This window comes from Ammospiza nelsoni, chromosome 2 (assembly GCF_027579445.1).
Source record: "Ammospiza nelsoni isolate bAmmNel1 chromosome 2, bAmmNel1.pri, whole genome shotgun sequence".
Taxonomy (NCBI): domain Eukaryota; kingdom Metazoa; phylum Chordata; class Aves; order Passeriformes; family Passerellidae; genus Ammospiza; species Ammospiza nelsoni.
In genome coordinates this window covers 95,925,413-95,941,380 of record NC_080634.1, presented here as the reverse complement: position 1 = coordinate 95,941,380, position 15,968 = coordinate 95,925,413, and the positions used below count along the sequence as shown (strand labels likewise).

At 37.1% G+C, this 15,968-nt stretch overlaps 1 protein-coding gene across 1 annotated transcript in view; it reads left to right on the top strand.

Moving 5' to 3' along the window:
• Window positions 1-15,968, top strand: part of MYO16 (myosin XVI) — a 278,025-nt gene that overhangs the window by 154,437 nt on the left and 107,620 nt on the right. The window contains exons 17-20 of the mRNA XM_059465978.1: window positions 5,018-5,129; window positions 9,020-9,137; window positions 9,911-9,982; window positions 10,601-10,742. Of these exons, the coding sequence (XP_059321961.1) occupies window positions 5,018-5,129; window positions 9,020-9,137; window positions 9,911-9,982; window positions 10,601-10,742 (444 nt within the window). The remainder of the gene's footprint in view (window positions 1-5,017; window positions 5,130-9,019; window positions 9,138-9,910; window positions 9,983-10,600; window positions 10,743-15,968) is intronic.

Here is a 15,968-nt window from a genome sequence, read left to right as displayed (position 1 = left end):
GAATCTCTTTCAGACTGTTTCATGACTGCAATGAAGTAGCTATTTCTGTACCTTACAGAGCAATATGTAATATTGTGCATAGCTTAAAATGGCTACTCTCACAGAATACATGAACATTTCAGATATCAGATTCTACAAATGCAAAGTGGTTAGGATCGTGTTGTGGTAATGTTTTACTTTGTTAGTGAAATATCAAAGTTTATGATCAAATTTATTTTTTGTCTTTTCACAGATCTTATGTAAATGTAGCAGTTCTAAGAATAAACAGAAATTATATGAATTGTTTATGTTGAATGAGGCAGATCATTTTGATACTAAATGATCTTGGGTTACGGTTCAAAAGAAAAGAAATTAATGTAAATCAGGTATTATCATGCTGAATTTCTGTCAGTGGCAAACTAATAATCAAAACTTTTCTTTTTAATCTTTACTTGTCTTAGCTAGTTGTAGCTTTAGTCTCATTATTTTTTTTAATCAACTGAGCAGAGGATTAATTACTTGAACAAAGTTTTTAACTGCTGGGGTTATATAGGAAATTTTGAAATATGCTTATGTCACAAAAGTTCAGTGTTGTTCAGGTAAGCTGACATACATATTTCTTCTTCATATTTGACATCTGTGTACCATATATATGAGTTGAATAATTATGATGCTGTGTAACCATTATAATGAGAATGATAAGGTAAACAGATAAGGTAACTATGGAATTAGATGGGTCAATAATGTTTAAGAATTGAATGTCACACTAAGGGACATTTTTTTTCTCTTGGTTGTACTAGTCACTCCCCTACCTGAAAATGTGATCTATGGTGTCATTCTAATGATGGTTCAAAAATTGTATATTATGATAAACAATTTACTAAAAAATACTAAAAAATTACATCCGTTGACTTTTTCTTCTAAATAGTACTTTTTTTTTTCTTTTAGAGACTAGAATAGGTGAGATTGCTACAGTGCTGCAAATTAGAACTGTTAGACAAAAAATCAAAAAGAAAACTAGATAGTCCCTTGCATTTCTCAAGAAATTGTCTGTCTAATATAGCGTTGTGCTTTTCTGAAAGTGACTGTACTGCAATTCAATTAGTTTATCTTCTTTAGGAAAAGAAGTTTTGTGACTCAGTCAGTTTCTTCTCTTTTAAATGAAAATCACTGACCATGTCTTTAAAAATATTTTGTGTGCTGATACACTGTTAAAAGAATTAGTCTGATGCCAATGTCAGCATGGGGTATCATTTAAACAAATAGTTAAACAGTCAGCAGAAAGGGATTAATCACTACAACTGCATAAACTCTTTGGTTTGTGACTTCTGCAAGAAATATAAATATCATTTTTCTGAGTAGCTATCTTCAGTTAAGAGGCTCAACTTCATCCAAAATCTGAGAATCTTTTTCTAAATCTTCAGTAAACTAATTTGCCGGTACATTTGCAGAATGAATTTGCACACAGAGGTATGACAGTAAGGCTAGTAAAACTGAACTAAGTAAGAATGAAACTGGTGCTCAGCCTGTGTGTGTGAGATATTATGGAACATCGGCTCTGGATTGTATAGAAGTAATACCTATTTTACTAAAATCATCAGCAACAAAGAGCTCAGGAGTCACCAGATCTGGTTTACATATGAACACAGACTGTTTTATTGGAAACTTATAGGAACATTGCACACACTCAAATAATATTGTGGGTTTTCATGGGTATAGTTCACAATGACAAAAATCTAAGTAAAAATAATAAATTTAAATAAATATCTCCATGGTAGGCTCAAAATATAAATTTTAAGCAGTTTAGTTCCTCTTCATCACCAGTAATACCATTTTGCCCAGGCCACTTGAATGTCAAAAGACAAAAATGCACTATAAATGTGAGGAAAGATACACATCCTAGAAAAAAGTTTACATTTCATGGAAAAATGATGTGTCTTCTACCAAGGGATGTTTATTATTATTAAGGACTTTTGCACTGTGACACATCTCTTTCCCCTTTCTTTAATTTTGTAGAAGAGGGGACAATTTAAGATTTGTTCTGAACTCTAGTTCTGCAGTAGAAATAAGTTACAATAGTAATATTGACACAAATCATGTCCCAAACCCTTTTAGTCCTCAGCATCTTTAAGGTGGAAAGAATGAGCTGCCAGGGAGCTGTTTTAAAAGAAAAATAAGATTCTATCCAAATGTTTCTGTGTTTTTGAGGTAGACCGTACTTAATAATTAGGAAAATATGTTTCATTGTATGGCTACATTATATTATGTTACACTGTATATTTCTTACATTTTGTGAGGGTTGTATGATACCTATCAGCAGTTCTAAGTGCTCTATACAATTAATCTGTCCTTAATGTGAGTATACTCTATATTATAAATGTATAACAGTCAAATGTGCAACTCTTCAAAGCAATGTTTCATATTTCATTAGTCCTTAAATCGTTTGGAAAAATGAGTGGGCCTCATGAAATGTTATAAAATAATTTAATTGCTCTTAGACTGGGGAAACTAAATTGAAGTGCACCTTAGAAAATGTCCAACTGCATCTCTTTCCAAGAGCACCAGCACATCTGCTGATTAAGTCTTCAGGATGTGTGTAGCTGGGAAAGTCAGATTCTCTTCCAAGAGGCACGTCCCAGCAGATGCTGCAGTTTGTGGATGGTTTGTGGAGCCGTGGCACCTGGTTTGGCAGGTTCCCAGTTTGCCCCCTGCTGAATCAGCATTGCTGTGCTGAAGGCAAGAACTGGCACATGTGCTTTCAGCTCAGCCCTTCCCTCTCGGGGAGTGGGGGCTCTGCACCGCCTTGCTGTGCTGCAGCCTGCTTGCAGAGGGGCTCTAGTGCTCACATAGCTTCCTGCAGCAGCAGAACCCACCAGCACTTCAGCTGTGCTAAAAAGTGCTGCTTAAATGGGGTGCCTTAAAAAGGAGTGTGGAGTATTCTCTTCACAGAACAGGAAAGATTACTCCCTGCTCAGCACAGGGAGAGACAAAGAGTTATTTAGGGACAAAACCATTGAGGAGGAGGCTTTTTTTGCAGAAATGGCCATATGCTTCCAACTCCCACAACATTCGACAATAGAATATTTTGACAGCAGAGTGGCTGCTGCTGTAAATCTCCTAATTATGGAGCAAAAGTGCCACCAGCTTATGATGCATAGCATGTTACTGGCATAAGCTCATGCAGCAGTTCAGAAGAGTGGAATTTTTTCTGATGGATTAACCTTTACACCACAAGGTTCTATGCCAGATTCAGTATTAGATGTATTCTAGGCTCCCTTTGAACCTACAGGCAATGTAAAAAACTTCAGGGAAAAAAAAAGGAAAAAAACCCCACAAAACATAAAGCTGGCTATACTTTGTATCATCTGCTCTAGTTGATTTGACAGCTGTGCTATCATTTGTACCTACCTCAGTCTGACAAAATTATTGTTTTAGTAACCTTGAGGAGCCAGTGCTGAGCTCTGGCAGGGATGCTCACATGTCCTCGATGGTTTGTGAACCACCAGCTTTATCCACTGAGTTAAGAGGCTTGTTCATACTTGAGATAACTGCTGAGTTAGGCCTCCTGTGGGTGCAAAAGGCACTCATGTTCCCAGGCACACATTTTTAACTCCATCATTCTTCTTCTGGCCACCTGCTGTGGTAAATTATGCCATTATCACTGCAAGGGGAATCCACACTGATAAATCTGATACAGATTCACTAAAAATGCCTTTTATGTTTCATTGTGGGTCCTATTTAAACCTCATCTGTTGGAAAAGTGCAAATACTAAATAATTCTTCCTACACACGTTCATGTAAAAGGGCATCCTTATAAGAACTACCACCCCTACTCGAGTGTTGCCAGACCTTCTGTGGTAATAGGAGTTTATTTTGGAACTATGTCTCTGTAGTGGTATGAGAACATGATTGTACACAAGAATTGTAAAAAACTAAACCAGTATTGTTTCCCATATTTAAGTGACGGATCGTAATCTGAACATCAGTAGAGAGCAGAATAATTGTGGGGAATTTTTGTTGTAATTGTGGTGAAGGGTGAGGGCTGAAATGTGTGTAAATTGTCTACCTTTGTTGGTGTAGTGATACTGTTATTTGGATTAAGGTGTGGAGAATTTTTTATTTAAGTGACATTTGGAAGATTGCAGATTGTGTGATGAATGTGCATTTTGATGATTATGATAATTTAATGCAAACAATAAAAGAAAATATCTTACATTCTCAGCATTGTGTAATTAGAAGTCCAATCCTGTAAGATGTTCAGACACCTCATTCTTAGTGATTTCAGCTCTATGAAGATGCCTGAATACTTTTAAAAATGTGGACTTACTTCAAGAGGATCAAAATGAATGGTTGTAAAGGCTAGATTGCTGCACTTTTCAATAATCTGTTCTGCTACAGTTTGTGATTAATCTGTTTTGTATTATTACTCTTTATGTTGCTTACATTTTCTCCTTTCCTGAGTTAGCTGCTGCACTAGTGTCTCTTTCTCTGCTAATCATTGTTTTTGGGTAGGTACATAAAATTTCCTTTTGCTTTGCAGTGTGCAAAGCAGTACAGCTTAAGGGCTGTACAGTTACCACTCTGTGTACTTGGTTACTGCTTCATTTTGAGAGAGGTTGAGTGCACCTATCACCCATGCAGCTGCTGGGGGAGGGAATGATCATCATGGCAGTTAAGGGCTGATCTATTCCCTCGTCAGCAAGAGGGGAATTTAGAGCAGTCAGAGCTATCAGAGGTTCTCCTCAAATCTGCCTTCTGAAGGGGAATCTCTGGTAGTGCAAGAGTGGCCAAACTGGCAGTGGTATAAACCCAGTTTGAAATTTCAGCTGCCATGTAGGGCAAAAGCTGGGATTGGAGGGAGTCTTAAGCAAAAGTTTAGGAAATACAGAACATTCTGTCACTGGTACTGCTCCTTCCAAAGGCTGAGAAAAATCTGCAATAAACCTCTGGCTAGAAATGTAAAGCTGGACTTTAACTTCAAAAGTTTGATCATGTACCACCTTGTAAATACCAGATATGCTGTTTTTCCTCTGTGCAGGTATCTAAGCCAGACTGCATTAGAAGAGATGATGTTAGCAGCCAACCCTCAAAACAGGGAGAAATTAACCATACTAAAGCAAGCTCTAGGTGCTCTGGGATTCAATAGCCTGGTAAGTTACATGACCATATGTTATTTTTGGCTAAAATAACCATATTAGTTGAAATCAGGTCATAAGTAACTCACAGATAACCTTTTGTGGCTAGAAGAAGCTCCTTTCTGTCTTTTTTTTTTTTTTTTCCTGTTAGTTAAGACATTGAAACAAATACAGCACTAGTTCACTCCAGGGAAATTACTGTAATCACTTTTAATTAGACACAGAACCAACAATGTAAATCTTTTTCGTTTTTAAAGATTCACAAAACAGCTTCAAGGTACAATACTCTGAACAATTAAATTACATAGATAAAAAGAAGCAATCAAATCCCATATGACACCTCATAAAAGCCACGGAAATTTTTTCCTCTTCCTTATTATCTCCCATCCTTATTAATTTCATGAAACACACATATGCTAACAGCACCTGAAAAGAAGTAAATACCTATTTAGGAAACAAAATTAGAGCCAGGTAACTTGAAAGAGCTGACTTAATTCCCCAAAAGCAACAAGAAGATAGGCCTGCTGTTTGTCTTTAATTCTATGAAACTAAAGACGATAATTTGGAAAATTAATCAAGAAGAGGTTTTAGAGGAGAGAGGTGTGACAGAAATCAGAAGAAATAGAGGGATGAATATAAGAATTCATGTAAACTGTGCATCCCTTCAGGATACTGCAGTGCTTAACAAACTCCCCATTTTTCTTACAAATGTGGATGCTACCTTGCACACTGTAGCTGGAGCACTTCTGCAACAGTAGTTTTAGAAGGAGGTAAGAACTTACTCCTGTACAATATCATTAGAAAGAAGAGGACCAAAAGTTAATGTAACTCTAAGTTAAAACTTCATAAAAAATGACAGACGGGCAGCAGTTGTAATAAAAAAGGATCAGCAAAAATTTTGTGAATCTGCTGAAGCTGTTCTTTAGGTGGGAAATTTAGACTTCTGTGGTTGTAGTGGTACACCATGGAGCTGTTTGGCATTCTTAGTTAAGGGAGTAAAAAGTGTCACCTTTCAATGTAAGGAAGAGTAGGGTTTATTTTCATGAATGTTCATGAGGCCATGTACAAAATTGAACACACATGGCTATATATGACAATATTATTCCTTACTTTTAGCGGATCTGTACTAGCAAATTTCAATAACAAAAGGTACAGACACTTCTGGATTAAGCCCAGTGTTCAGTTTGTTGGATCTCTCTTGCTCTTTCATGAATGTTTCTGTTCTGTTGAGGAAGGGGTTCTGTGGAAAGCAAGAGCACAGGGAATATTTCTCTGTCTGCTCTGAGAGGTTCTGATCCCCAGAGAAACACTGACTTTGACCCTCATTCATGGAGAAAGGTTCCAAAACTTCAAGATAGACTAGAGTCCACAAAAGTGTGAAATAGATTATAGAGAGTAGTGTAGTGTGTCACTTGGGTGAGAAATTTAGGTTTTGGGATTTTTAGTATGTTGTAGGTGGGAACAAGATGGAGGATATAGGGTGTCGTCCTGAGCTGCTTCTTCTTCCTTCTTCTTCATGGTTTGGGTGATGTTCTGTAATTGGACAGAAAAGTCCACATTGTGGGATTCAAGGGATCAGTCATTGGGTTAGAAGGGAAAATAACCTTGATGTCAGTTCTTAATTGGATAGTTTAGTCTTAAAAGACCTTGTAACAAGAGACTACTAGCCATTTTTGCTGTGCTCTTCCAGCACACAGAGTCTGGTATAGACAGCATGCAAAACTCTAGATAAGATAACAATAAACAAGAAGCTGAAGGCTGAAAAAGTCCTGTGCTTCTCCTTTTCCTGACACCAAACCACTCCAGGAGGGTTTCCCTTGACAGGGGAACCCCCAGGGAGGGGCCCAGTGTGTGGCCCAGAAATCCAGAAATCGATAAGGTTCAGCCCATAACCAAATAAATGAATGCTAAATGAATCATGATTTATAAGCCTGCAGTAGCTTTCTGAGAATGCTTCATACACAGTATTCTTTTGAGTCCTATAATTTATTTCCCTCAAAATTCTGGAAAAGAAGTTACCTCTCAGAAAAGTGTCAACATCTTAAAACCTGGTCTGTATTTAGGCAGTATTAGAATAATATTTAGGGGACAAGAAATCTGTGAAACTCTCAAGTACTGCAGGCTGATCTCCTGTGCTGAATGTTAGAGGGCAATATGTAGATAAAACACATTCCTAAAATTTCTACCCATTACTTCTGAGGTACAGGGAGACATCTGTATGTATCATTCTTTGACTACCTAGCCAAATTTAATGATAGAGTAGATAATTTTTTTTTAAGAACTACATAAAAATTCCTTAGCAGTCATTAATGCTATCTTCCAAAGAATATTAGTGTTTATTAAAACCAGCTACTGATTTAAAGGTGGGGAAGCATGCATCTTACACAATGATAAAGTGTTTGATAATCTGGAATGTGAAATATACCCGAGACCTTACCAAAATCACCACAATCAGAAGCTGTCCCAGCCCATTGTTGTTCAGTGCTGCGCACGAACCCCCAAACCAGTTCTGAAAGAGTTAACCTACAAACAAGGAGTGTGCACTGCCAGTGTGCCACTTCATCTTGCCTGAGATACATCCCAAGAAGCAGAGTATAGCACCCTAGTTTGAATGCTATATTAGCATGACTGCTTCTATTTTAAGAGTTATCTTGTTCAGACTTTCTCTGTATATATTGGATATTTTGAATCTTCAGCTTTGGTACCATGTAATACTAAAATACACTGTTGCACTATTGACACCTCTCTCATACAGTAAGAGACTGACATTCTTGTCTTAAAGTGTATTTTAGAAAGCAAACTTGCTTAAACAGGACTGGAGGTGCTGTAATATATCCCAGAAAGACTTTAAGCTTTTCTAATGTCCTTTGATGACTAGCATATTTATCAGGGAAAGAAGAAATGAAGAAGAAAACGTGAAAAAAAAAAAAAGAGGATGTATTAACGAAGTATTTCATTAGTAGAGTATGTATAATCTTAGTCTTCAAATTCTGATAAGTGAAATTTCTCACTGTTACTTCTGCAGTTTCAGCAGAATCAGGCTCTAAATATTATTTAAAAAAAATATTTCAAGAACTATCAATTAATTTTGTTGTACATAATACCATGTAATGTTATAGTGGATATCAGGTTTCCTGTTTTAAGAAGCACCATTGTTATATAACTGACCTTAAAATAAAAAACTTCCAAAAACACACAATGCTTTCCATATTTTAGGATTTAAGGTTCATATTCCACAGAGCATATTTTTCCTTGAATTTAAAAATATTTTAAATATAATTAACCAACCAAAACAACTGAAGACAGTTAGTTCTCTTCTTGCTGTGATAAAAATGAGGTCAGAAGAAATCTACCCTTAAAGATAACTGCTTCCCAATCTGAGACATCGCAGAAGAGTGTGCAATCTCAGAGGGAAAGTGTGAGGGTAAGGAAAGTTGTTTTTGTTTCTTTTGGACCTTAATTACAGCTTTTAATACCAGGAACCTATAGAGCTGGACACTGTGAATTCAGTTGGCTGAGGCAAAAAAACCCTTGCTGTTCCCAGATACAGAAATTGTCTCAATGAAAATTCTCTATGGACAAGATATGTTTTTTTTCTTGCAGAAACAGTGCATCCATGAAAGATATTTCAGTATTTTTATAACATTGGGAAAAACTTTCTTAAACCAGTGGTTAATGTGACATCAAAACAAGGAAATAAAAAGTAATTTTGTTGGTTCATGTCCTAGCTAGGTTCCAGTTTGTTTTCAAATTTCCTGTTAATAATTCAAATGTGAATGCTTTTCAACTTATCAAATGCTAATGATCCAAACTAACAGAATTTATATTTATATAAAGCATTGCCTTTCACTGGTGTGTCCAACAGATCTTTTCTTTATCTTTAATTCTGAAAAAAAAATGTGCAGGAGGTGGAGAACCTGTTTGTGATTCTGTCAGCAATTCTGCATCTTGGAGACATTCGCTTCACAGCCCTGACAGATGCTGAGACAGCGTTCGTGTCAGACCTGCAGCTCCTGGAGCAAGGTCAGTGGGACACAACCCCGGAGCGTCGCCCGCTGCTCCCGCTGCAGGGAAATTGCACTGTTCCACCGACAGATGGAAACACAGCTCCAGGGAGACAAAAAGAAATGGCTTCTGAAAATTCATAAGTTACTGTGGGAAGACAGTATCCAATTGACTTGGGTGTTTTATAAATTACAGATTTTTATGGGATGAAATAAAATGCCAGTATTGCAAATTAGCTAATTAAATGTCATATTTAATGCTATCGTTTGCCAAAAGAAATTGTACGGTGCACTTTGTGCAGTCTTGTTTTGAAATGCTTTTGCGCTGCTTGTCAACAGCTGAACAATTTGCCTTGAATTGAATTCCTTACATTCAAAATCAATGTCTGAAAAGGGACTCTTGTTTCTGTGCTTTAAAGTTTGCCCTCTTGGTCACTAACAAATCTCCTTCAAGTGGCTTATGGATACAGAATGTCAATGAGTAGCATACCTTCACTCTAATACCACAGAAAGTCTGCCAAACCCTGGGGAATGTCTGGAGTAGTCTTTGAAGGGGAAAGAAAGTTGTAATGTAATATAGAGTTACATTAATACTTCACAAAATAGTGATTATAGTAATCCTATTTTATGTGTCCATTGATTTTGATTACTCCTGTGACAGCACCCTTTTCTTTAATGTTTGAATTCTTTCACTGTTCAAAAAGAAATCTGCAGAAGCAAACCTGTTGTAAAAAAATGAAATATGCAGTATGCCATAAATCAGTCTTTCTTTACATTTTCTTTTCCTTTCAGTGGCAGGGATGCTGCAGGTTTCACCAGATGAGCTTGCTTCAGCCTTAACAACTGATGTTCAGTATTTTAAAGGTAATCTTTTCCAAGCTTACATTCTCATAGATCAGGCCTGGTGGCATTTTGAGCCTCCTGATTTAAAATTTAAAAGCTGTCAATTTTTTTGTTTCTTACTTCTTGTATGGTCCTGTAAATATTTCCTCTGAGGAATATGTAGGCTTATCTGCCATGCAGTAAATCAGACTGGGCCACTAAATTAGAAATGCCTTTGTAATATGGAACAAAACAGTTTCACACTGTGATGCTGATGGGCTCCTAACTTGATTAATGTTACAAAAGTGTGTCAAGATAACAGATTAGATATCAATAGAAAATATTAGTAAGAACTGTAATCAACAGGAGTGTCTTAGGGAAAAAAATCTGAAAAAAATATTTTCAGTAAAATATTAGTTCTGTGTAGTACTCATACACATTTCTTTTGAACAAAGTATAAAGGCATGTATTTCCAAACTTTAAATCTTTAAAGTGTTGACAGTCTTCTCATCTTGCACTGGAGGCTTCAGAAAAAAAAGCTAACACCATGTAAATGTTTGGCAAAGGAGAAGCAATTGTAGCTAAATTTACTGTGACTAAAATTACTTAAGGCAAAGTTTACAGCACACTTTCATCTCCATCTTCTGCTCTTTCTCTTAGGAGACACGATTGTTCGGAGGCACACTATAGAGATTGCAGAATTTTACCGGGATCTCTTGGCAAAATCTCTCTATGGTCGTTTATTTAGCTTTTTAGTCAACACAATCAACTGCTACCTTCAAAATCAAGATGAGAGTGGCAGGTAGGAGAGTCATTGGAAACTATTAGGTGTTCCATTGTCTGTTCAAACTCAGAACCCTAAAAGAAACATGATTCCTTTAAATGGTGGAATTTAATGCACCCTGATAAAGTTTTAAAGAACTTTAAATTAGCATGACAGTAATGCTTGAATCTTTAAAGCGTTGGCTATTCCTTCTAACTGCTTCTACTGTAACATATTTGTTTATTTGTTTGCTTATGTAGGGGGCCATGGTACTTCATGTGGTAATCTAGATTGGTGGTTACAATTAATGGCCTTTTAGGATTTGACAATACAGAATAAGCTAAGTCTTTCAACATGAAAAATGTTGCTTGGTGTTTTTTTAATGCAGAACATACTTGTTCTTTCTTCCCAAGTCAAGCGACCTTAGCACAGGGTATTAAAACCAGAATATTGTTCAAAGGTCTTCAAATGAATGTTTAAACTTAACTGATTGAAATGTTCTAAGAATGTTCCCTAGGTTGACATCTTCTAAATTTGATGCTGTTGCTATCCAGCATGGCTTCTTGGAAAAATGAATGCTAATTAATGTGCATCAGTGGAGCAGTCAAGAAACAAATTAAAGGAACAAAAAACCTGAAATCTCAGTGGAATCAAAACAACAAACTAAGACAGTAGACCTAATTAGATGATCATATGTATGTGACTTAATCAAAGTTCAGCAGCTCAAATGCTCAGCTGAGTTTTCTTATGAACATAAAATACAAGTGGCTTGGAATTATTGGTAAATGGTAATCCACTAATGGCTGTTGTGGAACTTTCTTAAGTATGTTTTCTTTATATCATCTCTCAATGGCTGCATAGGACAAGGTACCCTCTTTTAGAGTTTGACGATTTCACAATCTTATTTTTATTCCTATTCATAGACCAATTAGTGGCAAATCTCTTCTCTTCTATAAGTGTAGCTAAGAGAAAAAGGTACCATGCATGAGTAACTCACCTTTCTGCACCTTAAATCTATCTGTCATTATATACACACCACCAGAAGTATCTCACTTGCTGCTGACAACAAACAGAAGTAACATGGAATGATTTTTCTTATCTCTTTGTGACACTAAGTTAGGGCAATTTTCCAGTTCATGGCCTAATTTGACATACTCTCTATATAGCAAGGAAGGGCAGTAGCATGAGGCCACAATTCTTCCTCATTCATTCCTGGGATTTATGGAACAGAGGCTTAGATCACTGCATGTCTGTGACGGACAACAATCCAGCTCAGGCATTTCTAATTACAGCGAGCTTTTTTGTAGTGATTGTTGAGAAAGAAATTTAGAATTGATATATTTAAAATATTAAAATTATTTGAAATTACTTTTCAGTGTGTAATTTTACAATTTGATATTTTACATTCTTTCAGAGTAGGGTGTTGTGTACTTCTGTTGTTAATATAAACCTATATTTTTAGATATCATAGGATCTTCAGATAATGAAAGTCAAAGTTGTTTGTACATTGTCTACCTTGAAGTCTCCTTTTAGTGCAATCCCTAGGTAGAAGAGGTGACATCTATCTTATGAAAATATTTCTCAGTGAAACTATTTCTACCTATGAGGTAACTTGAAGACTGTGTGAGGTTCTAAGTCCAGCTAAAACCAGCTTGATATATCAGAAATGAGGAATTTGCAATGGTCTCCTCTGGCCACACATTAGATCTATGCTTGAAAAAGGAGAGTTCTTCAATTAGGCTGGGTATAGAAAGCTAACCAGCTCAGGATTAATTGGCAGTACTGACAAGGTATGCTAGTTTTATCAGGCCAAAACCAGCTTCATTCCCTTTCCAAACTTGAAGCTAAGTAGCTTATTTTAAGTGGAAATAAGGTTTATCATCCTTTGCTGATATTTCAACCTCAGTTAAAGTACCTCACATGCAGCTTTTTTTTCTTTTTTTGTTTTAGTCCAGCCTAATCATATTGTTTAAACTGGAGGAGTAAATCAAGGCATAGAATAGTTCTAGATGCAAGTTGGACTACTGCAATGAATTTGTGATTATTGGGTCAGATTTACTTCAAATACATCTGAGCAGCTATCAATTAGCAGCAATATATCTCCAGTTTGGTGCAGCTGAAAGATGCACCGCAACATTTACCTATGTGACTACATAACTCTGATAGATTCCAGGCCACACTATTCCTCCGTTGGAAACTGACAAAATTGCTACTTATCAGATGGGATGAAGCCTTCATCAGAAACCTGGAATAAAGTTTCTAACTCAGTTCTCCTGTTCTGTTGTGAGGCAGCTTAGCTGTACTTCCATCACACCAGTGAGAATTCATGAAGCAATAAAATTAGATTTCTTGGCTTAGTAACTCCAAAAGAAGCATTTCTTATTGGCATTTTTGAGGAAGCTGGTTATCCATGTTTAACTTTTATGGTTGAAATACTTGATTTTGGTCTCAAATGTTGATTTATATTTACTAAGGAAAAGCTTGTTACAGGTTTTAGGCAAAATAAAAGGAATTATTATCATTAGGTCTAAGCAAAGGGTAGATGATTCTGTGAAAAACTTCAAAGACCGAGCTCTAAAGGTATGAAGTACAGCAAATAAAAAGTGTTGCCAGAATCCAGCAAATTAATTACTTTGAAATACTACTCAATAGGTATAAAACAAGAATTTTAATGTTTCTGTTAAGTAAGATAATGTACCTTTATAAACATTGTTCTCTTTCACAAAAACTTATAATTTTGTCAAGTTTTAACTAAATTAAAATCCTACATTTTAGGATTTTAGTTTAGACTGGTTGTGAGATCTGAAATTTGTTTACTTTATTCATTCTGATAATATTTTTTAAAAATCTATTGTGGAGAAATTATTTTGCCATAATTGGCCCCTAGACTGGGATTAGAAGAAAGCTAATAACATTTCTCACAGGTGCTTATAATTATTTTTTTAATTATTGATATTTATCTTCACTCATCTATATAAGGATTTCCCATTCTACTGATGTTATTATTATCAAGATAGTCTCAGTGAATTTCTTCTTAAGACTCCTAACTCTTCAAAGTTTACTCAGACAAGTATGCTGATTTTCAGTTTTGTAGATTCATGGTTGCCTTAATGTGGCATTTCAATGTAATTGATTGCATGTTGGCGAAGTTGGATCTGGTGATCCAAATGAGTAATTAAATTATTTAAGGTAATATTTTAACAGTTCCTGACTCATTCTGCAAGAGGGCTTTTTCTTTATGGAGATTTAAGAATGTGTGTGGATTCTTGTGATGTATTGATTTCCATTTCTCATGGAAAACAAGCTGATTAGGTATATATCCCTGAGAAAATCTTGATACTGTGTTTCTTGCCTGCTAGTAAGTTTAAGGCATGTTTTTTTATCAGCTAGTTAGAAAAGCTTGTCTCTATTTGTAGATAAGACCAGTTAAACGCTGATAAATATTTTGTAGATAAAGTCTGGCTGAACAGCAGGTCCCAGAGGGCCTGAGTTTAGCTGGAGACCTCTCACTTGCAATCACCCTCAGGGTCCATTACTGGGCCAGTATTGTTTAACATATTCATACCTGACCTGGATGATGGGATAGATGTCTCCTCGGCAGGTTCACTGAGGGCACAAAGCTGTGAGGAGTGGCTGATACCCCAGGGTGCTGTGCAGCCCTTCAGAAGGACCTCAGCAGGGTGCAGAGATGGGCAGGGGAGAACTGCCTGGAATTCAGCAAAGGCAGGGTCCTGCACCTGGGGAAGAGCAGCCCTCTGTGCCAGGACAGGCTGGGGGCTGACCTGCTGGAAAGCAGCTCTGGGCAGCAGGACCTCAGGGTACAGGTGGACAACAAGCTGTCTGTGAGCCAGCAGTGTGTCCTTGTGGCCAGGTGGGCTGATGGCGTCCTGGGGTGCATCAGGAAGAGCAGTGCCAGCAGCTCGAGGGGGGTGATCCTGTCCCTCTGCTCAGCCCTGCTGAGGCCACATTGGGAATGCTGTATCCAACTCTGGATTCCTCAGCAGAAGAAAGACGTGGAGCTCCTTAAACAAGTTCAATGGAAGGCTGCAGAGGTGATTCAGAGACTGGAGCATCTCTCTTATGAGGAAAAAGCTGAGAGAGTTGGGCCTGTTAGTCTTGGGAAAAGACAATTGAGAGGGGAACCTCATCTCAGTCTATAAAATCTAAAGGAACAGTGTCAGAGGATGGAGCCAGGCTCTGCTCAGCATTGCAAGAGGCACTGGGCAGAACCTAATGCACAGGCAGTTCCACCTGAACATTGGGAACAACTTTTTAACTGTGTGGGTGACCGTGCACTGCAACAGGCTGCCCAGGGAGGCTGTGGAATCTCCTTCACTGGAGATATTCAAAAGCCATCTGAATGCAGTTCTGTGCCATGTGCTCTGGGATGGCCCTGCTTGAGCAGGACGGTTGGACCAGATGACCCCACTGTGGTCACTTCCAACCTGACCCATTCTGAGATTCTTATGTGACAGCATTGCAGGCAAACAAAGAAAGCTGGCATTCAGTCGTGCTTTCTGTCTGTACCACCAGGTCAGCCAAAGATTTCTGTTGTACACAGAGCATACAGATCATTTCTAAAGAGGTAGTTTCTTAAAGCTTTTATATTCTGACTGTATACTCATATCCATCAAAATTCAAGTAGTGTCAAAGAGTAGCAATAGGAACACTTATTTGGGTGAAGAAAGGACCTCAGATGTCTCATTTACAAAATTCTTAATACATTATCTGATTTATAGAACATGATACTCTGGAATAGAAATCTTCCTAACTTCAGAAAAAAAAAAACTCAGAAAATAAACCTTAAAACATTTATTTATCTATTACAAAACTCAGTAGAAGCTTGCTGGGAGTGCAGGAAGGAGGGAAAGGAACTTCCTGTTCAAAGCCTTAACCCACAGCATCATGAGAATTGTTTCTATATCTGGAGGTAAAGAAGTCTTTAAAACAAACTGAAAGCATGTAATATAATTAGGTGCATAATATCATAATTTGAAATCTGCTTAGTTCTGGATAATTTCGAGTGTTTCATTTAACTAGATAATGCCATTTTTAAAAGCACAGAACAAATTTCACTTAAAAGAGCTGAGGAAGAGTATGTGCTACTAATGAAAGAGCTATAGATCATGAGTCCACTGGCAAATATACTTCTTCTTTCCTGCCATAACTGTCAAGCCACTCAAAAAAATGTCTGTCAGATATGGAGCCAGTGTTTCCTTCTGTTGTGTGCAGCCACCTTCTCTGTATGCACCACTCATACCTGGG